The 23,657-nt window shown below is 37.7% G+C and overlaps 1 protein-coding gene across 1 annotated transcript; it reads left to right on the forward strand.

Moving 5' to 3' along the window:
- Nucleotides 1-956: 956 nt before the first annotated feature.
- mkxa (mohawk homeobox a) lies at nucleotides 957-22,349 on the forward strand. The gene is made up of 7 exons (XM_066717918.1): nucleotides 957-1,119; nucleotides 1,958-2,216; nucleotides 4,561-4,720; nucleotides 6,777-6,930; nucleotides 7,998-8,327; nucleotides 19,912-19,945; nucleotides 20,071-22,349. The coding sequence occupies exons 2-7, from the start codon at nucleotides 2,041-2,043 to the stop codon at nucleotides 20,255-20,257; spliced, it is 1,041 nt and encodes a 346-aa protein (XP_066574015.1). The 5' UTR covers nucleotides 957-1,119; nucleotides 1,958-2,040; the 3' UTR covers nucleotides 20,258-22,349.
- Nucleotides 22,350-23,657: the final 1,308 nt, after the last annotated feature.

A 23,657-nucleotide genomic window follows, 5' to 3' on the forward strand; every position in this document is an offset into this window, starting at 1 on the left:
CAAATAATCACATTATTATAAAAACGGTACAAAAACACCCACCTGGCCCTGGATTTGGGTGAATAAATAACTAATACCAACTTGATGCTGAAAATCGGTTGTAATTTTCCCTTTCAGCTAACTACAACGAGCTATGTCCTGAAAAATAGGACCATCAAAAACACATCTGATCAACTTGCAGATCGATGTATTTGTGCATCTCTTTATTTTGAGGTGTGTCTTGTCGTGTATAAATACCAAACCTGCGAGATTAGTTGCTTCTTTTGCATACTTTAATTAGTCTTCCAATAGTTCTATATATAGGCATTATAATGGTGTGTTATTGCTGTAGAGTTGAAGAATGAGTAGTTGATCTAATGGATAATAAGGCTACTATTCTTTTTTTTAAGACAATTTAATAATATAAGCATATTCCTCAATACACATGGTTTCCCAATGATAGTTATTCATGTGAGATAGTTAAGCCTCTGTCCTCCTCTTGATGTATCCATTTGACTTACAAGGCATTTACTAAAGCACTAAGTGATGCAGTAAATAGTGAGATGCCTTCATTAGCAACACACTTTCAATAAGGGGCCGGATTAAATCAAAACTGTGACCCACCCGCTAACAGAAAACTACAGCACTGTACTCAGTTGCGGCATCATTTTGATTAAGATTTTATTTCTTCTAATCATAAATGTAACCACTATGATGTGCAGGTTTGTAGTTTGCTATTATTTGATTTAATCCGGCCCAAGGTGTAAATGAGCATCTCTATCGCCGTCCGCACAGTACCGCTGTGTCCCACTGACTGGCTGCTGGAAGTGGTCCAGGCTGCGACTAACAAGCAACACTGCAGCGCTGTAGCCGAGTAGCCTCCCTCTGCGGGGCCCCGGAACGGGCGTACGGCATTAGCTTTATGTTCGCAGGCCGCGCCGCCTAGCTGGGAAACATGAGCAGGGCGCCGTATTCATGTTCCCGGGCGCGGGGTCCCGGGCTGGGGGGATAAAGCGCAGAGGCGGCCGCGGTTCGTGCGGTCTGAGCGCAGGAGCTGGAAGTGGGAACATGTGAGCCGGGGATGGGAAACAGGCAGCGGGGTTATTCGGCACAGAGACACGCAGGAGGGGCGCGGAGCAGGTAAGCATGTGCAAAACCTCGCTGTGCATTAGCGCTGTGTGTGTAGATGCGCAGCGGTCAGCGCACAGCAGCTGCTCTTTTCTCTCTGTACAGCAGAGCGCATTGGGATGAAGAGTGCAGCTATTATTAGATAATGAGTGCGTCGTGATTGACATTACAATGAAGTTATACAACTGTACAATGCATGTAGATATAATATAGGCTATAGAAAATGCATTCGTAGCTGCAATGAAACATAATGCATCCAAGCAATGTGCTCGCATATTTGACATTGAAAAGAGCCCGGGGAAAGACTTAAGTGCTAAAAGAGCGAGTTGTTTGCAGACTTGAGTCAACAAGGTGGAAAACATTGGCATTCAAGTCAAGAGAAACATCTTTCTTTGCTTAGTGTTTGCTTTACTAGCTCGGTGCATGAAATATATATATATATATATATATATATATATATATATATATATATATATAGGCTGTACATAAATAGACATACACCGCGCAGACATTTAAATCAGTGTATGAGCATATTCATTATAACTATATAAGTTCAAGAATTAAACTGATGGGTTTGTTTGCCTCTTGCTAAATGAACAATGCATTTGATATATGAACTGCTGTCTTTACACTGTAGTCTACAAGTGTTACGAAATGTGGGCATTAGAGCCATATATTATCTATGCATTAAAATGTTTTTAATTTTGAACATGGAAAAACGGTGTGCGTGGTATTTGTTACCTAATGGTCTGTTTATACACACGCATATGTTCAACCATGAACCCACATTTAACTAAATAAATCACACTATCCTGTCTCCAGTTTCAAATGTATATATTTCCCCCCGCAGGAACTTTAACAGGAGACAGTGTTGCGGCTCCACTCAGTTGCGCACAGAATAAACCGAGGGAATATATTATTACAAAACCAAAGATGAACACCATCGTGTTTAATAAACTCAGCACTCAAGTCCTGTTTGAGGAAAAGGCGAAAGAAGTGGAAAGGAGCAGCAGGAACTATTTGGAAGTCATCGATGGTCAACATCCAGAGCTCATCTCCAGCAGCCACACAGGCAAGGACAGCTCCGGCAGCAGACACAGGAGGTCCGGGTACGTGTGCGCCTCAATAACCGCTGCACGACGACGGCTGGACCGCTTGACAAAAACGCATTTTATTGCAAATGTGCGCAATTCAGATTGTTTTCGTGAGCTGTTGTCACAAATTAAATACCCCGTTACCCGCTGCAAAATTAAACGTGTGTGTGTGTGTGTGTGTGTGTGTGTATAGGCTATCAAATATAAAACAGGATTAAAACAGACAGACAAGAAATAAACGAAACCCAGGACTCCCTGTAAAACAGTGGCAATTGTGAATTACTGGATTATCCTGTCTAAAATAAATAAATACATAAATACATAAATAAATAAATACAAATAAAATACTGTAAAATCTGTATTGTAACTTGCATTTTATTTACTTATATATGTACGTGTTTATGCATTTATGTATGTGTTTGTTTATTAGATATATTATTGACGAATAAGTCCTGTCTAAATTTGCAGTTATGTTCGGGTAAACGTGTACTTATATTTGGATAGCATTTATCAGCATTTGTGATACATCACCTATAGCCTATTTCTAAGGTCATGTTGTGGCTAGTCTGAAATAATAATAAAAATAACATTATATATATATATATATATATATATATATATATGAGGAACTTAGTGGGCGGTCTTCATTTATGAAATTATTTGTGTAAAGATTCTTTGGCTTTCTTACTCTCAGATTTCACTTAAGAAGGCCTAAGTATTTTATTAAAGTAACAGAAACACGTGAAAAGATAGCTTATACATTGTTTTTCACAACATTATTTTTGAATGTAACTTTACATTTACAATTTTACATTTTCAACCTGCGAGAATATACCAGAACGCTAAGTTATTCTTGTCGTTTAAAAATAGCCAAAAGAGCAGAGCTCCTGTAGCTGCCTGTGAGGTCCAGTCAGTCAAACACACGCCTGTATGTGTGCTGAGTGGCTTTGAATATTGAAGGTATCATGTCATGTGTTATTTCTCCCATCCCTCAGCACAATCAAACACACATGCCAGTCACTGCCCCGGGTGTTGACATTGCACAGACACTGTATGTGCAGACAGTACAGTAGGCCTAGTGCTTTATAATCCTTGGCGATTTAAACCAACAACACGTCTTACTTGATTCTGTATGAAATATAAGTCAGACTAAGTAAACATCCTTTACACTGCCTTCGCCTGTCTTGAAGTTATTGTACTGCTGTGTGTGTAAGCTGAAACTGAAGGATAACACAATGACTGTAACTAGGTGCCGCTTCTCAGGGAGTATCATTAGGCCTGCTAATAAAGGATATTCATATAAATAGGAGGTGTGTGTCACTGAAAGCTGGTACAGGGAGTAAAATGTTCTTTAGGTTGTTCATGCAGATCTAGATTACAAGGAAAATATTTGTACAACATGAACCTCGGGCAGGCTTGGGGTTAGAAGGAAATATATTACATCTGCTGCAAGTCTCAGAAGATAAAGGCGAGTTATCACAGCTCTACGCTGACACCTACGGGTGCAGAAATGGTGCTGCAGAGGGGCAAACTCCACAGGATGGGAAAATGAATTACTCCAAAGGTGAAGAATAAGTTAGGGTTTATCACGTCTAAGGAGGAATACATGATGCAAACCTTTATTTTTACACACACAAATAGAAAACTAGCTGAATTTGGTCTGGGATAGTAACCCAGCTTCTGAAACACAATGTCTTAATCTCTCTATTTAACTATGAGAATGAGGATTGCAACTGGATCTCCAGTAGAATTAATCAATTCTGTGACTCTGGGCGAGGGTTGCTCAAGTTTATCTGAAATGTATATGACACAGCAAAGATGACAGATGTTTGTGTATATTTTAAAATATTTATTTACAGATGTTTGTGTTACGTGAAGCTATTATACTACAGGCTACTTGTTTATGTGGTAAAGCCTATAAAGGCTAAATTAAGGCCAGGGTGCTAATGTCTTTAATACATTTTCTGGTATAGTAATATATTTGTAACATATAAAGACTGCAGTATATCCCTTGTAGTCAATTAACAACACACATTTTTACAATAAAAATCCCAATTTAAACGGCACCCTGCAAGTGCCCGTGACTGTGACAAACCTTTAAAATATGAATATACACTTTAGTATTAACTATATTCAGAATAACTACTACTACCACTTACAATAATACAAAAAAAATACATTGAGTGTTTTTGTGTAAATTCTCATGTGCAATAAGCCAATTTATGCACCTTATGTTGTAACATGAGACGTGAAGCATGTTGGCTATGTAATTAATGATAGAGGTGGCATTTCGTGGTGCTGTGTGATCTCCGTTACTCTGTGCATTGTGATGGACGCATTTTCTCTTCTCTATCTGTAGGTCCCGTCAGAGTGGAGGAAAGGTGAGACACAAACGACAAGCTTTGCAGGATATGGCTCGTCCTCTGAAACAGTGGCTTTACAAACACAGAGATAATCCTTATCCGACAAAAACTGAGAAAATCCTCCTGGCACTTGGCTCACAGATGACTTTAGTTCAGGTAAGATGGATCACCATGAATCATAAAGATGGACAGAGATATAGTCCTTTATCACAATAACAGTAGGCTAGTTGTTATACAAACATGTAGATCCCGAATAAGCTGCAAATTAATGTATATACTATAGTTACACATTGTTACCTTTAAAAATGTTTTCTCCTGAATCATGTTGAGTATATATATTATTTTCAGTGTTTTCATGTGAAATAAACGAGGGGAAAAATAACACATTTGGAAAATTAAAGTTAACTGCATGTGATACAGTGTTAGAGAGGTAATTATTATTGTTTTGTTTAACGAGGACAAGCTGTGCTTACAAATATAAAGTGAAGAGACGAACCTTTATATATATATTATTCCTTTTAGACCATCAAACCAATATTATTTACTCAATGTTATAAATTAATTTAAAATCTAAAGTGAAATTACAGCAAAATTATCTTTGAAGTTGTAACTTGTGGAAAATGGGAATCAAAGTGAACAGGTCTGTTGATATTTAATTGAAATTGAAATTAAAATAAAAAATAATGGATAGCTTATAATACAGATTTAAATCAATATTCCAGACTTCTTGGAGTTTATATAAACTTGAGGCAGGCAGGGCCCCATTTAAGCACCGAGTGTCGTTGGAAAGATGATTTGGGCTGTTTTTGGTATTGAACCTTTTGATGGCAGTGTTATTTTATGTTATTTTATTTTGTAAAAATATTTTTTCTGGTTAGAACTTTTTTTTTTAATTCCTGTTTCAAGGAGATTTAAGTTATTTTATGTACAAACCACAAATTGCTATATCCTTCCACTGCATAACGATAATTTATGTCGATTACTGTAAACTAAAACATATTTATGGCAAGCTGGTATAAGCAGCACCCAAATGACTTGAAACACGGTGAACCGGGACGAGGGGTGACTACTCTGCCGAGGCATTGTGTTTAGCATGGGGAGATCACTGTATATCTTGAGACATTGCAGTGGATCTCGTTGGGCTGGGCAAGCATTTCTGATTTTTGAACAACCTTTCACTAATCCATCCAAATGGCTTTTAATGTTCTGTATAGTCTATAATAATAGATAGTTTGTGTCTCCGTATGAGCACATTGCAGAGGAATGTGATGAATGTGTGGTCAGGCTCCTCATACCTAACTCACTATCAGCAGTAAGGATTATACATCTTTCCTTATAATTTGAGGTGAGGAGAAAGGTCACACTCACTATCTCTTTCTCTGGTTAGCCTTATTCAGATATGCTCGTGGAGTGTGTGGCCGGGCTGACTAAATGGAGGAGATTTTGATCCTGTGTATTTTAAAACAATGGCACAGATATTTGCATGAGCGACAGTGGCACTGTTTTCTCTGGCTTCGTCTTTTCCTTCTGTTTTTACAATTCAACACCAGCGCCATTACAACAATGTGTATTTTCCAAGTGCATCAGAACAGGACATCACATTGATCCTGTAATCCGCATGGGACCTGTTGAAAGATTTCAGTTTTCAGTTTGAATCCTGTGACTGGGAGTTTCAGTCAGGTACTCACGGTTCAAAACCAAGTCCACTCATCGCGTTGCATGTCATGTCCAAAGCAGTAGAGTGGGGATGTATGGAAGAAAATGGTACGTTTTGCATACTGAAAAGCTGGCTCGACCAGGCAAACCCACCGCGAGGAAGGCAAAGAAATTCTCTTGGCTTAGAAATGGTAACTTTACTGTAAATGCAGACTTTGACAGTGATTCGGATTTTTCTTCCCGTAAAAAATCACCAGAAGGCACGCTCCATTAACACAAGAGTGCAAAATGCAGTGAATATCAAACAGTCCGGCAATAGTCTTTGATGGTCACAATAACCATGGAGTGAATCAGAGGGATTAAAAATATTGGTCCTTCTCTGTAATTTAATTTCCTTTCATGCCCTGAATTTGGCAATCGTGAAGCAGCTCAGTATACATTTTCATGAGGACTTTTATTTATTTTTGCTGTGGTTGGTAAGCATTTTAGGTTATTACTGTGAATGAAAGTGCTCATGACACTTTCATTTTATAGACATTGTTCTTGTATTTTGCAGGTATCTAACTGGTTTGCCAATGCCCGACGGAGACTGAAGAATACTGTAAGACAACCTGACCTAAGCTGGGCTTTACGCATTAAATTATATAACAAATACGTTCAGGGGAACGCAGAGAGGCTAAGCGTGAGCAGTGAAGACACATGTTCAGAAGGTACTCATCACTGTGTTCCAGTCTCTCTCTCTAAAAGCTTCTAGTAGCATTTTCCTGTTTCTTTTTGTGTTGGTGTTAAACTGAAAACAGAAAATGTAGAAGTGTTTAAAGGCAAGGTTTGGGTGACTGAAAAAGCTGTTAGTTCATATATTGTGTATCCTGCTCATCAATGTTTGAAACCATTAAATAACTGGCTCAGATTACTTCACATACTTGAGATATCCCTTGGGTTTCAGGGAAATCAGGCTGCAAGTGTTCAGTTTGTGTTTGTTTAATTGTTGCATTTCAGAATAGATGTTTCTACTCATGTATCATACAGGCTTAAACCTTATAAAGCATTTTTTATTTCATTCTTTATGACCAGTTTTTATTTTATTTTTTGTCGCAGCCAGACTAGTACCTTAGGCATGTCCCTGACGATGCCCTCATGCAGTTCCAATTCCAAAAGACTAGCTCAAACTTTCTGCTGCTGTTTCCAGATAGAGTTTCTCTGAGCTCTGTGGGCTCCGTCACTCAGAAATGTCAAGGGCCTGACAGCGCTTTCTAAACCTGGAAGCAATTTCTAGGAGTCCTGCAGATGTCACACAGCAGTACCCTAGCACTGTTTTGATTGATGCAGGCAGAGTGGGATATCAAAGAAGCGGCTTTTGTTCTTGTGGCATCTCAAAGGATTTTCTCCAGCAGCCAAGTGCACAGTAGAACTGACCACGGGGGGCGTGTGGTTTCACGGGGAGTATGGGGGGGTTCGTACTCTGTGTGTTTCATTGTGCTGTGAGCATTCAATGGAGGAAAAATGTGTATTATGTAACATATAACACAAAATATTTCTCCTGTCTGATATTTTATCAGTGCAGATTGGCAGCATAGTCTTGTCATTTGCATTTTGATGCTCAGCAGTTCGGTCCTTTTTCACACTGAATGAAGAAGGGCAAAGAGTTCCACACCCACTTCCAAGCAGAGCAGAAACGTAAACTTTTAAAGTCTTCAGTAGTTATGTGTCAGCTCTGAAAAGTATTTCCTGATCCATGCTCTTTGTTTTTACCCTATTTTGCTTCCTGTTCTTACAGATGGCGAGAATCCATCCCGGACCCAGCCAAGCACCGCTGAGTTCAATAAGCCCATGTACCAGAGTGTCATTAAGAAGGAAGGCAACGTTGTCAGCACTGGACTGAGGGCAGACGCGTCTCTCAGTGAGGATTACGTGTCGCCACCGAAATACAAGAGCAGTTTACTGCACCGGTACCTCAACGACTCTCTGCGCCACGTCATGGTGTCCAGTGCCGTCATGGACTCGCGCAAAAGAAACCATTCAGGATCTTTTAGCTCTAACGAGTATGACGAAGAACTACTCTCGCCTTCGTCTTCTGAGACTGAAGCAAATTTTGTTTATCGTGCCGGTAAGTTTCTGCTTATATTTTCAACGTGTCATCCTGGCTTTGGGTTCACAGCTCATAGCTATCTATCATGAGCCTCTAGTGCTCCATTTATATAATTACTACTATTACTTGTTCTTTTTCCTTTTATTTGAATGATTAGTGGAAAGTTTCCTGTTCTGACCTCTGCTACACTCTGTGGTTACAAAAAGTAAGCAGGTGTGATAAGATTAGTGCAGTGTTTGTGTATTGGAAGTCTAGTTTGTTTTCTTCAATAATAATAGATACTGAATGTACAGTATATTGACCAGATGATTAATGCAATGAGAAATCAGGAAGCCTTGCACTTTGCATTCAGTTATCTACTTTGTCATGATTTGGCATTGCTCTTCAATGGAGACCTAATCTGGCATTCCACAGAACAGCTAAATAAAGACACGGACTGCAGTGTAACAGGCCTTTGACATAGCGGTGACAGAAGTATATCTGCATGATCATGGTGTCTCTTCTGGAAGATGGAAGAAGTTGTAGGCTGTAGACAGTTGCCTGACAAACATGGATGTTTGTACTGAGGCCTAAAAACAAAAATTGCATATACTTGTAGTCCCTGTGTGAATATTCAGTTTCTAGCAGCTCCCGTGTGCAAATATGTTACTGGCACCTCAGTATATTTCGTGCTTCTTTTACAGTTTTTTAAATTAATTTATCTAGAGCACAGGCTTGTAACATAGCAAATGGACAGTGTGAGGCAGGAAAACAAGCATATCTTTATGGAACAAGTAGACCTTCTTTAAATAGAATACCTTTAAAGTAGAATTTCTGCCTACATGTATGCTACAAAAGGCTTTGATTCTGCTGGTTATACTCCTAGAATAATTAGCTCAGTATTGAAAATACTGATCTGGATAGGACTGCTTTATTTGTGAGTGAGATGCACTTAATGTACATTGTCTCACTCTTGGTAATACAGTATTCCTCTGCTTGACAGTTGTTATAATAGAGTTGAATATGCCTTAAATGACAACATCAGCAGGCTGTTTACGACACTGAAATCAAACAGTATATAAAATAGGATGTCTTGCCTAGAATCTATCAAAGTAGGGCTACAAATGTTTATGTGCTTTTGTCTTTCTTTAAAATCAAATTAATACGTATAGAAGTCAAGCATATCAGCCATCGTTTTTACGTTAGAGTGTGCTGACACTTTTGCTCCCTTCACAGCACATTCAGAGAGCAATGAATTGTGGGTTCAAACTAAAGCCCGTCTCAGTAATGCTTATATAATGAAGAAAAATCTAATACATACATGCCATCTTGTTATGGCTAAAATCATTTAATCTTTATTTTGCATCATTTCCTCTATAACTTTGTCCTCAGTACATTCCAAGATATTTTTACAGTAAAGGAACTGCTTAGTCTTTTGACAATTACCGAACGTCTGAAATTTCAGACCTTTATTTCTTGGTTTGAAGAAAGCTGAACTTTCCAAGTGCATGGCACCGATGGTTTGAATTAGTGTACCTCCGCCTCACTTTTCAGTCGCTTAAACAAATTGGCACTCCAAATTATCGGGAGTGTGCTGGTTGAAATTTACATTAATGGGACAATTGGTGGCTAATGGAAACTGGCTCCAACATACACATAATAAATGCCAATCTCAAACTTCAATGGAAGTTTTAATCGGACATGTGGCAGGAGATGGTGGGTTTAGATTTTCTTTGTCTTTCCAGCGGAAAACTAAAGGCCTTTGTTTAAAAAAAGTCCTGAAGGGAATTTCATTGAAAACACGGAGTTGGAGAATTCCATTGCACATGCCAGGCTTTCTATGCCAAATTATCCTTTAATGGGATATTAAATGCTAGGAATCTCTTTCTATGTTTTTCTTCTTGCTCAAAACCATATTCTATTCCATTTGGTGTGATATACATCATAATAAATAAAATAATTCTTGACAATATTGATCAAAAAAATTATTTACGGGCAAATGAAAAATTGCAGATATTTGTAGAAAAGGACGACTCTACATGCTAATCACTTGAGGTATAGTTTGACTACAATTCACAATTGACCATATTTTCCCTGATTCGGAGGTAACCCTGTAATTGCATATTTTACATTAATGCCTTGTCCCACTATTTGTGTACTTTGGGGACCTGAACAATTCAGTGTTCAATAGAATGAGCTTACTAAAATTAATTTTCAGAAAAATAAGTGAAAGTTAAATGTTTTATTTTTAAGTCTTACATAAGCTACAGCAAGTACGTGGCATAACTGATAACAGACTTGCAAAGAAATGCTTTACTAAAAATATCACTCCAGAGCTATCACTTGGACTTCTGATTCAGTATAATTATCAACAAATATATAATTTACCTGTAATTTGCAGTATTTACTTTAAAAAAAAAATTAACACATAGTTCAGTTAGAAATATGTGAAATGAAAACAGTAGTGTTGAATAGGCAACAGAGACTCATAAGAACCATTCAAATTAGGTCACAGCGAGAGCCAGACAGTTATTGAATCCTGGAGAATTGTTCACTGTTTAAAAAGTGCTCAAAAGCATCTCCCTAAATGGAAACATTTTATACAAACCAGCTCAAATCCATGGCTCAATGGAAGTGAGAAAGCATACATACTGTTTTACACTTGCCATTTCAAATATCAGGTATTTTACTGGACTTGGGGAAGGAAAAAAAAGCATTACAGTAATTCTGAACATATTAATTACTCATGTACAAGTTTTTTTTTCCCCTTTAAGATGGCTGATTGCTGCTAATGGTTCTGGTCACAGTTAGATTACATTGTCTTTTGTTATAAAGTAGTTTGTTTTTTTGAGTGAGAGCAAATATATTCAGTTTAAAATAAATCAAGTAGAATGTGAATAGTGTGTAAAATATTTTGTAGGATTTATAGTAGATATTTGTAACTATCTTACTAGGAACACACAGTTTAGCTTTTTGGTAGCTGCCTGAATACAGATTTAACTCAAAAACGTTGTTGTGTTTGTGCTTGTGCTGGGAATGTGCCACAAGGTAAGCCAGTGGACAATCAGCACGTGGCGTGGAGATCCTCATCTTAGAAACCCAGAATAAGGACAGACTACATTTTTCTTTCCACAGTTGCAAAATAAGGAAGAAGAAAGAAATCTGTTCCAAAAATGACACTTGCCAAGATTCACAATCCACATTTCTGTGTAATATTTATCTAAGGGTAGATTATTGCTATATTTTATCTGAAAACAGGCACTGTCAAGTAAACACAGCTGAGAAAGAATATGAAAGTTGCAAAGGTTTTTATGTCACATCAGTGTCAGGAGGTGACCTTTGGAATAAATGTGTTTTATTATTGCTGGAAACTCATCTTAATGAAAGAGAGAGAAAGTAAAAACATGGCCTGTAGTAGCAGTGAAAGTAGGTTAATAAAAGACCACAGCAGTGTTTTCATCATGTTCCCTGAAACAAAATATGATGAAAGTTTTCAGGATAAGCAATGAAATCCTTTCTGTGCTTGGTTCTGTTGTCCTCCTTGCTCTGTGCACCTGTCAGTCACACGTGCATTGTGTCTTGCTGTCGGTTGGCACCATGTAGACATACTTGAGGGAGAACAGGGGAGCCCTGGCAATTAGGCAGTTTTGCAACTTTCTCCTAAAGCATTCATTGCAGCTTCCTCAAAGGATCTCTTACTGTGCTGACTGGCTGGTAGTGGAAGGTTACAAAATATCTTCATTGTTCATGCCCCTCGCCTGGTGAAGGAACTCTGATTTGCGTTTGTCACACATCAGCTTTATAATTTTGTTTGTCATATTGATACACTTAATATGGAGGAACTTGTTGTATTCTGTGAGGTTATGTGTGATGTCTAACATGATCAATGATCTCATTATATAAAGGGTACTTAGATGATCTGGACAGTTTCATGCATATTTACATAGGATACTACTACTACTACTACTACTAATAACAGCATTAAAGTGCATTACAAATATACATTCTGTTTATTTATGTATGTATTCATTTTTATGTACATCACAGTCATATATTACCAATTTAATCTCTCAGGGTCTCCATTTTAGAAATTTTAAAACTATTATGTGTATGGTAATATTTCAGTTATTTGACACACTTTGTCTTTGTGTATTACAGACTTTAAAAATAATAGGTTTTGATAAATGTTTTTTTTTAATGTCTTTATTGAAGTATTTATAAATCATTCCACTTGTGTGCACAAGTTTCTTAAGTGTTGCAAGAAAATGACATGTGGTAATTTAATTATAAAATGGTAAATTAAGCTAATTATGAACAGCTGGAAATTTCAGGGGTGTTTGTCTGAATGTTGTTGATTTGTGTTAGTGCTTCAAGGTCATGCCACAAAATTGTAACATAATGGAGCAACGTGAAACTGCATTGCAAACATATCATTTTGGTTTCAGCTCCAGAAAGACTATTTTAGTCAAGAAAATGCTTAACAACCTAGTAACTTCTGTTTACATAGGATCTGCATTCAAACTTCATGACATTATGATTTATTGCAAACCATCTGAGATTATATTTGAAAAGTTGTTAATACGTTTTTATGTATTCCTTTGGAGAATAAGTTAGTAGTTGTATATTTATATAATCTTGTGTGTGTGTGTGTGTGTGTGTGTGTGTGTGTGTGTGTGTGTGTGTGTGAACAGATTTTCTGCGTTTTAAAAATGGAAGCCTCATGGAACTTAATATCACACATTGTTTCTCAGTGTCTCCTGTGTAATCTATTCAAAAACAGGAGAAGAGCGGAAACCAAGGACGATCTTAAACTGTCAGTTGGCTTTTGAAAGGAGAGCCACAATGAAGAGTATGAATATTATAGGAAATTACAAAGATAATAGCAGCCACAGCTGTGAAATACTTTTGCTGTGAGCTTATTAGAAATAGACTACATCTTGCCAAAAGTTATCAGAGATGTCTTTATGTTGCCTGTATGTCCAGAACAATTTATGTGTTCTAAACCTTTCTGGGTCGTTGTATAAATGATACCAATGAAAAGCCTTTTACTTATCATTTTTTAGATATAAATATTGTTACTATCCTGTGACCAAAAATGTACAGACTTGTGATAACTATATCCTGGCCAACCATCTGCTGTAAGGATTTGTACATCACTGTCGGTCTAATCTGTGAGGCTGTCTCACTCTTGTGCAGTGTGTTGGTGTTTAGGACTACATGGCAGCAGCACACTAAAGTGTAGGGCTGTAACAACAGATTTACTTTATAATTCATACTGATTCAGCAGGGCAGCCCATCACAAAATCTCATTACATTGATTAATACTAACTACTTAATTTAGGGGTAATATATGATTCACAATTATGCATAAACATAATACATATGTTGTTTTTCTCAACTTTTAACATTATAACAGGACTGTGTTATTCAACTTAAATTACACTGATGCAACACCATGTAAAAAAAGTGAAAGAATGTAGTTGCTCAATCGATGTTAATTTAAACCTTGTTGTTCCATTCTGAGTAGATTTCCTGCACTTTCAGTGTTGCAGTTTCATAATTTTCCTTGGAAATCTCTGCATAGCTGGGGATTAACTGCTGTGTTTGGCATTTCTCCAGTCAGATGACAGCGCCGAAAAGAGTTAAGTGTGCAACACAGTGTTGCAATTTCAAGACCTGCTTTAATGGCTTTGATGATGGACACTCTGGCCCCATTTTTTCAGTATAATAAGTTATTTATGATCTTGAATATGGGATTTTCAGTGTGTGTAATCACATTCATCTAATAGTGGACTTTGATTGTTTTTTGAGTGAAAAAACTAAATTGCCGAAAAAGACAAGGCTGATCTACAACCAGCAGTGGATATTAGAATGATAAAATCTGTTACCCGTTACCCGTTACCAGCTGCATTTATGCCAACCCCCACCCCCCCAAAAAAAACAACAACAATGTTCTTCGATTGTTAAGGAAACAACTTTGAATTAATATATGACACTTTATTCTCATTTAAGTCAACTCTTGTACTGACTCACATATGTGAGCCACCTTATTTATTCAGAAATGAATGCAGAACACAGAAGTAATTGATTTGGGGGATTTCTGATAGGAGCTGTTATTTTATAATATTTAAAACACATTACTAGGGATAACAACACCAAACTTTCATGAGAATCTTACAAAATAATAAACTCTGCATTTGATTTATCAACAAGATCCAGAATGTGAATACAGAAGGACAAGCAGGGAACAGGGATGCTGTCAATAGGTTGTCCTGCACTTTTTATGCTCACTGTATTTGTGTTCCGTTACGTTTGTTTTATTCTGAAAGCGGTGACTCATTTCACTCACCATAGCTGACCAGAAAACTGTTGCAGAAAACTCAAGTTGGGAGGCGTTGGCACTGTGGTGATGGCTCAGGAATGATTTGTCTACTTGGCAAGGGAACAGCCAGACTTGTGATGTGCCAAGCCGTCATTAAGTTTACAGACCCCTCTCTCCTGACATGATAAAAAAGCAGACCATTTATTAGAAAATGCAGTTTCTAGTCTGTTAGTGGTGGTACAGTGAATAACTGGGTTATGGTATTCATCTTATGCTACCACTGGACTTTATATTAATTTGCTTAGAGAACACCTTAAATTGGGGGTACCCAGTTTGTCATCCAAAAATTTACTAACTTGCTCGTTACTTGCTGTTATTCCTGTGGTTAGGGAGAGAGTTGAGCTTAGTCCAGATACTTCACACAGTACCACAGCCCTTAGTGAGAAGATACCCAGGAAGGTCATATGGAAATTGCAGTGTTAGAATGCGGTAGGTACCTTAATAAAGTCTAATAATGAGTTTCATCCAGCACAGAGGCATGAAAACAGATGCTGGAAACAGCAGGCAATTTATCATCTTCAGTCACTGTTACTCAAGTGTGTAGGGGGGGATTGGGTGCAAGCAGAGTGGTGAACAATCTGCTCTTAGCTCTTAGGGATTAGACTTGAGAAGGAATGAAGCCCAATGTAGTTTATGCACGTTGCCTAAGAAAGCAAACAAGCAAACAAGGATAATTGTATATTTTTAAATCAACCAACTGCTCAAACAACAATAGCTAAAATAATACATGGAATTCATTTTGTTTATGCAATATTTGAACAGGGGAATAAATAATCATACAATCTCTTTATCATTAGTATGATAGGGCCCTAGGATTTTTTAATTTTATTTATGATCCTTACCATAGTCACTTTGAAGTGATTCATTAGTTGTGATTAGGATTTTCATTATGTCGACTGTAGAGGGTTCTTAATCTGGTTTATTTTTAATAGTTTTTGTAATTGATTATATGTTCCTTTATTTTAATGTTGTTAATTAAGATGTTTAATATGATTGATAACAGTTTGTGTATGAATATATGCTTGGTTAAAAATTCTATTCTTACTTGTTTTATGTTTGTCTTAGTCTAAACCATAGGCATTGTGTGCCTTACCAAGGTATTGCTACAGCTGAATGAAAAACGAGAGATAATACTGAACAATCTTTAATGATTTAATTATGTTATTTACAATTTTCGGACACATATAATCTTAAAAAACGATTTTTTATATTTTCAGTAAAGAGGATTGGAAATGAGATTTTCCATCTTATACTTAAGTTTTATTTCTGTCTGTGATCAAGTTCATACATAATTCTTAGTGCCAAATCTGGGCCTCCACAGATTTAGTGCACTGCAGCATTCAGCTGTCAGGTAAATTAATTTCTGAGTACGTTTAAAATGAAAGCGTTTTTTTTAGAATACTGCTTGACCCATTTTGCACTGAAATACATTTTGACATGTGTGCTACTTAAAATAATACTGTGGACTTTGTTCAGTCTCCTCTCACATGAGAGTTTCAGTGTCCTGTTAAATAACACCATAAACCTCCTTTTATGGAAAATCAAAGCACCCAGTGTTATATTGAAGCCTGTAAGGCTTGTATCACATCTCTCTGGGGTTAAACTAATACTGTAAGGAAATAAGATATTTGTTTTTTGTAATGGAAACATTGACAATATTCTATGTATCACGGTAGATGCACAATTGCAATACAGACTCCCGTGATTATTACAACAAAATACAATATAAACCAATTTTTTCAAGTCTTATCATTTCATAGACAGGGGTATTTTTCAAAGTCTAGGTTAAATTTCAATCCTCTTTATCATTCAAGAGCTATGAAATACTTGTTGTGCGGCTTATATGTGAAGGACAACTTACGCGTACAATAACAACACTCTAACTTTTTGCCAAACACAGTTCACAGAGAAATATACACCGATCAGCCATAACATTATGACCACTGACAGGTGAAGTGAATAACACTGATAATCTCGTTATCATGGCACCTGTCAGTGGGTGGGATATATTAGGCAGCAAGTGAACATTTTGTCCTCAAAGTTGATGTGTTAGAAGCAGGAAAAATGGGCAAGCGTAAGGATCTGAGCGACTCTGACAAGGGCCAAATTGTGATGGCTATACGACTGGGTCAGAGCATCTCCAGAACTGCAGCTCTTGTGGGGTGTTCCCGGTCTGCAGTGGTCAGTACCTATCAAAAGTGGTCCAAGGAAGGGAAAGTGGTGAACCGGCGACAGGGTCATGGGCGGCTAAGGCTCATTGATGCACGTGGGGAGTGAAGGCTGGCCCATGTGGTCCGATCCAACAGACGAGCTACTGTAGCTCAAATTGATGAAAAAGTTCATGCTGGTTCTGATAGAAAGGCGTCCGAACACACAGTGCATCGCAGTTTGTTGCGTATGGGGCTGCGTAGCCGCAGACCAGTCCGGGTGCCCATGCTGACCCCTGTCCACTGTCGAAAGCGCCTACAATGGGCATGTGAGCATCAGAACTGGACCACGGAGCAATGGAAAAAGGTGGCCTGGTCTGATGAATCACGAGTTCAGGGTGTTGACTTGGTCTCCAAATTCCCCAGATCTCAATCCAATCGAGCATCTGTGGGATGCGCTGGACAAACAAGTCCGATCCATGGAGGCCCCACCTCGCAACTTACAGGACTTAAAGGATCTGCTGCTAACGTCTTGGTGCCAGATACCACAGCACACCTTCAGAGGTCTAGTGGAGTCCATGACTCGACGGGTCAGGGCTGTTTTGGCGGCAAAAGGGGGACCTACACAATATTAGGCAGGTGGTCATAATGTTATGGCTGATCGGTGTATATTTCATTGATGGATTCAGAATCACACACAAACAAACAAAACCAAAAGTCATCATTTCAAGCATGTAAATGGCCTGTGGAATTTTTTGCATAACCAACAGAAACATTTAAATTGCGTTGGCTGTACTACAAGAATATATTCAATCTAAAGTAAACCATAAGCAACTTTTCATATGAAGTCATTCTGCCCGACAGGCACCGAAAGGCACCTGCAGGCGATGGATCATGTGAACCAATCCTGGCTGCTCAGCTACTGAGAGACACAGATTCTGCTTTGAGAATCTCGCAGATTTATTCGTATTTATAACTTGATAGTTAATCTTCCTCTGAGATATGTTGTTATTTTTTACAATGACTGTGCACACTAAAATCATTATTATTTAAGAAATATGAAGTAACAGGGAATGATGTAACCAATATCAAACTTGCTGTCACTGCCACTGGGTTGTTACTGTGACATAATCAATGGAAAGTTGAGAGCCGCCCGCTTCCTGTTCGAGATCAAGGGTGTGAATTTGTCGTTGCTTCCAACTAGTGGAGAGTGAGAGGTTTAACCTATTAGGTGTATTGCTGAAGTACCTTTTCCAGTTGAAAACGGAAATGCACTCAAATAGAAACAGCTGAAGCCTATTTCTAGTTTTTTCTGGATGTCTAGATTGTACATTTTAGAGTATTTCATACTGTTAAAAAAACATGCCTGTTGTGAGTTGGCCAGTTCGTGGTACCGGGAACGGGAGGTTGAGCCGAAGTGACATCCACAGCCGTTATTTACAATCAGACATGATTTTGGTCCTGAACAAGGGCTCTGACATGAAGGAACCGGCAAGCTCCTTTTTGAAGGACTAGGATTTTCAAATATAGTAATGATTTAAAAGTTTACAGACACACAAATAGAGAGATAATAGCAGGATAAAAGACAGACCTTCACTGTGAAATTAGTGAACTTCGAATCAAAAACAACTCGGGAGTGCTGGTGCCAGGCTATTGAACGGTTTGACAGGAGCTCATTAAATCAACCAAACATGTTTCATTTTTATTATGAGGAAATGTGGTGCCGCTCTCTCTTTCAGTCATTATCTATTGTGTGGATTGGGGTTACCAAGAGGTCGATGAGCGTAAACGAATGCAGCTGTTCTCCATCTGAGTGATCAAATCCTCCTAATCATCATCATTTCAAATGTTCTAGGAAACGCACTAGGAACAACAGTATATTAATCACTCTTTGGAGAACTAATTAACAGATAAAAGAGACACCCTTTAGGCATTATCTTCTCCCAACGAACAGTGATTATCTCAAAGCCAGATTAAAACTAAACTTTGACCCCCCATGCTAATATCAATCTACAAACCTCAACTATGCTTTGGCTTAAGTTTTTGGCAAGATTATGTTTTCTTCCAGTCAGAATTATAACCACAATTAAGCACATTTGTACCTGCTATTACTGGGGGGTCACAGTGTGATTAAATGGGCTTCCTTCTGAGTACAGGAGGGACATTTCAGTCACTTCAGTGTTAATCAAGAAATCATTATCAAAGTGTCCGTTAACTGCTGGAGTCTTGATTTTCGGTCTTTACATTTAAACGTTTTACAAATACAAGTGACAAGAAATCGTGTTCAATTTCAGAGAAACTGTATATTTAGCTTTTCCCTCCTTAAAGCGATCATTTGACTTACTCTGTGTTTTGTTAATGTAAAGGGTGTGCCGCCAGTGTTATGAGCAGGAAACCCAGATGCTCTGTTCTTTTTAATGTGTGTCACGGGTGCCAAGCCAGTGTCATCATCACTGGGTAGAGCTGAGCTGCTATCCTTGGACTCAAATATTTCAGACTCAGAACTCTTTCCAGCTTGGCAAGACACCATGCTCACAGCAGCTTTCGCATGTTGGCAAAGCCATGATGGTCTGCTGCCATTATTTAAGAGTCGGCTCTGTGGATCTCCTTTCCTGAAGCAGACATGTCAAAGACGAATGGGCAGTTCTTTGCTCCAGTCAGTGATCATTTCATTTTCTGTAAAAGTCAAACATACTTGCTAATATATCTATAAAAACGTTCCTGTAAATCTGTTTCTTCATTCTCAGCAGTCTCTCTCACTGTTTTCCTTGTACAAAAAGCAGGTGTATCCATCCTTTAACCACAGACCTTTCCACAGCAGATTGTGGTTTTGAAGGAGTTTTCATTAGTATTAAGTGTATGTCTCCGTCTCTCAGCACAGTAGGAAAGCATCTGCTGATGAATGGCCCAAAAAGTACATTTATGATATGACTGTTTGGAGGCTCTTTATTTGTCATAAAATCAAGAAGAAAAACAAGGAAACACATGTTTCTTTAATAAACCCATGTACACATTTTCACAAGCTACACTTTCCATAATAAATCTTCATTGACCTTTGTACGTTTAAAATTAACTTTTGCTGTTGTACTTTCAGAGACTGTGGAACATGGATCAAGTAAATGTGACAAGTGAGTGTTTTTACAGATTCCTTCCATGTTACTCTGCATTTTCTTTGTAGACTTTACATATATTTACAGAAAGAGAAGGCTTTGCTGTACACACAATCTGAAAGTGCTGTTGTGTTTAATTGTAGCGCATCAAAGGAAAAGGGACGAGGCAAAGATGAGACATACTGGAAAGAAATCAACGCAGCCATGGCCTTGACAAACCTTGCACAGGGGAAGGACAGTGTATCAGGGACAACCAGCTGTATCATTCAGAAATCCTCCCATATATCAGAAATAAAGACAGTGAAAGTGCCCATGGCGCAGAAATATTAACAATTATCACGGCTCTATGCAACATTCCATTGAAGATCTTAACGTCGTTGGACCTTTTAGTCCATCAAAACTGAATATGTTTATTTTATTATATATGGTGAAGAAGTAAACAAAAGACAATAGTTTTATTTCTGCATAAGTCTTAAGCATTTTTTCCATGCACGTGCATTAAACAAGTGTTGAAAACATTTTTATTATTGTTAATGACAGTATTCTGAACGACACACTTTTATGATGTTAACTTATTTGATAAAATTTGACTTTTTTTACTCCAAAATTTGTATTGTACGTTGCCGAAGTGCCTTTTGAAGCAAAAACATGTCCACAGTGGATGTATGCACTCAAATGGGAATTGTTTAGATTTTTTTTTAAACATAAAAAATATATGCTTTATTTAAGAGAGTTGAAGAGGTGTCTTCGTGTTTCTGCTCATTGGTTTCATGCTTTTCAGAGAGCTAAAAGAACAGGAGCCAGTTTTATGTTGACAAATATGTATCTGTAAGGGCAAAGCTAACCTTTAATGACATGCACAGCTTTTATTTACAATAATAAAAACTCAGCTGTGTAGAATATGATTCTTGTAATGGCATTGGAAATGTTTTGTCTGCCCATTGATTATGGCTGTAGATGTAACACTGTTGTGTCTCTAAAACAATATTGACCTAAATAATGTAAACCATAACTGTGAATAAATGGATAAGTGAGCTCGGTTAATGCAAGGCAAATACCCAAAGCCAAACTGACTGGCAGCTTACTTACTGTATATGTTGTTGATGAGAATCGAATTAACTGCTGCCTGTATTGCTTTGACCAAGGAGACGTTGCTCTTGGATGAAGAACCCCATCCAGCATTGACTTTGCTCTTCCAGGTTAGGTCTTTGAACAGACAAATCTCTGTATAGAGGTCTGATGCTGTTTTTAATTGAACTGAAACCCAAAAGGACTTCATATCCTGGATTATTTTTGTTTTTAATTGAAAACTGATTTGCTGCATATGTTTCCTTCTGAAACAAGGTACTTAAAATAGCAATGGCTGTTTACAAGAATCTGGAGACATACATGCATACACACACACACACACACACGTATAAACATATATGTTGTGTGTGTGTTTTGTTTTGTTCATTAACATTAGCTCAATCATTATTTATCTTTTAATGCCTGGAGTGTGTATTTTCCTTTTTTTTATTGTGGTTGTTCCTTTATGTAGAAACTCTTAGTGTCATACCACATTAGCTATCAAGCTCCTTTCATGCAGCCAAAAGTTGTTTTTTTTACTAAAGAAAGTATGTACATATGTTATATTCATATTTGCAATAATTGCTAAGTATACTAATACAATTAAAAATTAAATTGAAGTATGACTATATGAATAAATGTAGTTAGCTGTTCTGGCTGACAGAGTAAGTGCTCAGTATCTTCCAAAGGTACTTTGTAATATATATATATATATATATATATATAAAAACATTTGCAGTTGTTTTTTGTACCAGTAGCAACACTATGCTAGTATGCTAATTGCTCCGTTATAAATAAATCCAATTATAAATACATACAGATCTGCACATGACAACACAAGAAGTGAGAACACTCAAAAACTGTATATAAGGAAATATATGGTTGTTTACATAAACATATGACTATAGTTGATCCTGAAAGAGATTTAATGTGGCTTAATACACCTGAAGAACTGCAGCAGCTGTTTAATGTGCCAGCAGTTTGGCCTGTGAATAATGTGGAATCCAAACTGCAGGCCTTACTGCTGAGTGCACAGTAGACTGATACCTAAGATTACCTTAAGCAATACAAAATAATATCAATGTTTGTACTGTATTCTGAACACATTCTGTTGGACAGTTACGAACCTATAGCAATTACTTTGTTCATACTTTTTAATATAAATTATTATGGAGTGTGAAGCCGAAGAAAATATTCTGTTTTTATTTTTGTTAAGTTATGTGAATTTCAGAGGCTGGATTTTTGTCCTGTGACCAATGCATACTTTCACATTATGTTTGAACTGCTTTACGTAAAGATTTTAAAAGAACTACGGTACTTTCTCCAGAATAAAGAATAAACAGTTTGAAAATGCTATTGACTCACATCTTTTCCTTTATTTTTTTATATCCTTTATTGCTTTTATTTTTGTGGGATTTTAATTGAATTCAACCTGTTTCCATCCATTTACCTTTTAATGGCTATGGTTATGTTTTAAAAATAGACTAATCAGATTTAAGAATTTAAGCATTAAGAACAAGAAAGGATCTACATAATTAAATACAATGGAGCAAAAGAAAGGGTCTGCATGAGAGGTGGGCATTCGGTTATCACCAAGTTAACAATTGTGGGATGGACATAACTGTCAGATACAAATACCCATGATGCACTTCAGCTGGGACAAGCATAAGCCATCCATTTAATTTCATAGAAATGTGTCCATAAGATAGTCATAGACATACAGTGAGGGAAAAAAGTATTTGATCCCCTGCTGATTTTGTACGTTTGCCCACTGACAAAGAAATGATCAGTCTATAATTTTAATGGTAGGTGTATTTTAACAGTGAGAGACAGAATAACAGCAAAAAAATCCAGAAAAACGCATTTCAAAAAAGTTATAAATTCATTTGCATGTTAATGAGGGAAATAAGTATTTGACCCCTTCGACTTAGTACTTGGTGGCAAAACCCTTGTTGGCAATCACAGAGGTCAGATGTTTCTTGTAGTTGGCCACCAGGTTTGCACACATCTCAGGAGGGATTTTGTCCCACTCCTCTTTGCAGATCCTCTCCAAGTCATTAAGGTTTCAAGGCCACAGATTTTCTATGGGATTAAGGTCTGGAGACTGGCTAGGCCACTCCAGGACCTTAATGTGCTTCTTCTTGAGTCACTCCTTTGTTGCCTTGGCTGTGTGTTTTGGGTCATTGTCATGCTGGAATCCCCATCCACGACCCATTTTCAATGCCCTGGCTGAGGGAAGGAGGTTCTCACCCAAGATTTGATGGTACATGGCCCCGTCCATCGTCCCTTTGATGCGGTGCAGTTGTCCTGTCCCCTTAGCAGAAAAACACCCCCAAAGCATAATGTTTCCACCTCCATGTTTGACGGTGGGGATGGTGTTCTTGGGGTCATTCCTCCTCCTCCAAACACGGCGAGTTGAGTTGATGCCAAAGAGCTTGATTTTGGTCTCATCTCACCACAACACTTTCACCCAGTTCTCCTCTGAATCATTCAGATGTTGGCAAACTTCAGACGGGCCTGTACATGTGCTTTCTTGAGCAGGGGGACCTTGCGGGCGCTGCAGGATTTCAGTCCTTCACGGCGTAGTGTGTTACCAATTGTTTTCTTGGTGACTATGGTCCCAGCTGCCTTGAGATCATTAACAAGATCCTCCCGTGTAGTT

This window comes from Amia ocellicauda, chromosome 2, assembly GCF_036373705.1.
Source record: "Amia ocellicauda isolate fAmiCal2 chromosome 2, fAmiCal2.hap1, whole genome shotgun sequence".
In the NCBI taxonomy this organism is placed as follows: Eukaryota; Metazoa; Chordata; class Actinopteri; order Amiiformes; family Amiidae; genus Amia; species Amia ocellicauda.

What these genes read in the sequence shown, in the direction of transcription:
- mkxa (XM_066717918.1), top strand. Translation starts at nt 2,041, where the DNA reads ATGAACACCATCGTGTTTAATAAACTCAGCACTCAAGTCCTGTTTGAG. An exon ending in AGCAGACACAGGAGGTCCGG is followed by an intron (nt 2,217 to 4,560) that starts GTACGTGTGCGC and finishes CTCTATCTGTAG; the next exon opens with GTCCCGTCAGAGTGGAGGAA. An exon ending in AAATTTTGTTTATCGTGCCG is followed by an intron (nt 8,328 to 19,911) that starts GTAAGTTTCTGC and finishes TTGTACTTTCAG; the next exon opens with AGACTGTGGAACATGGATCA.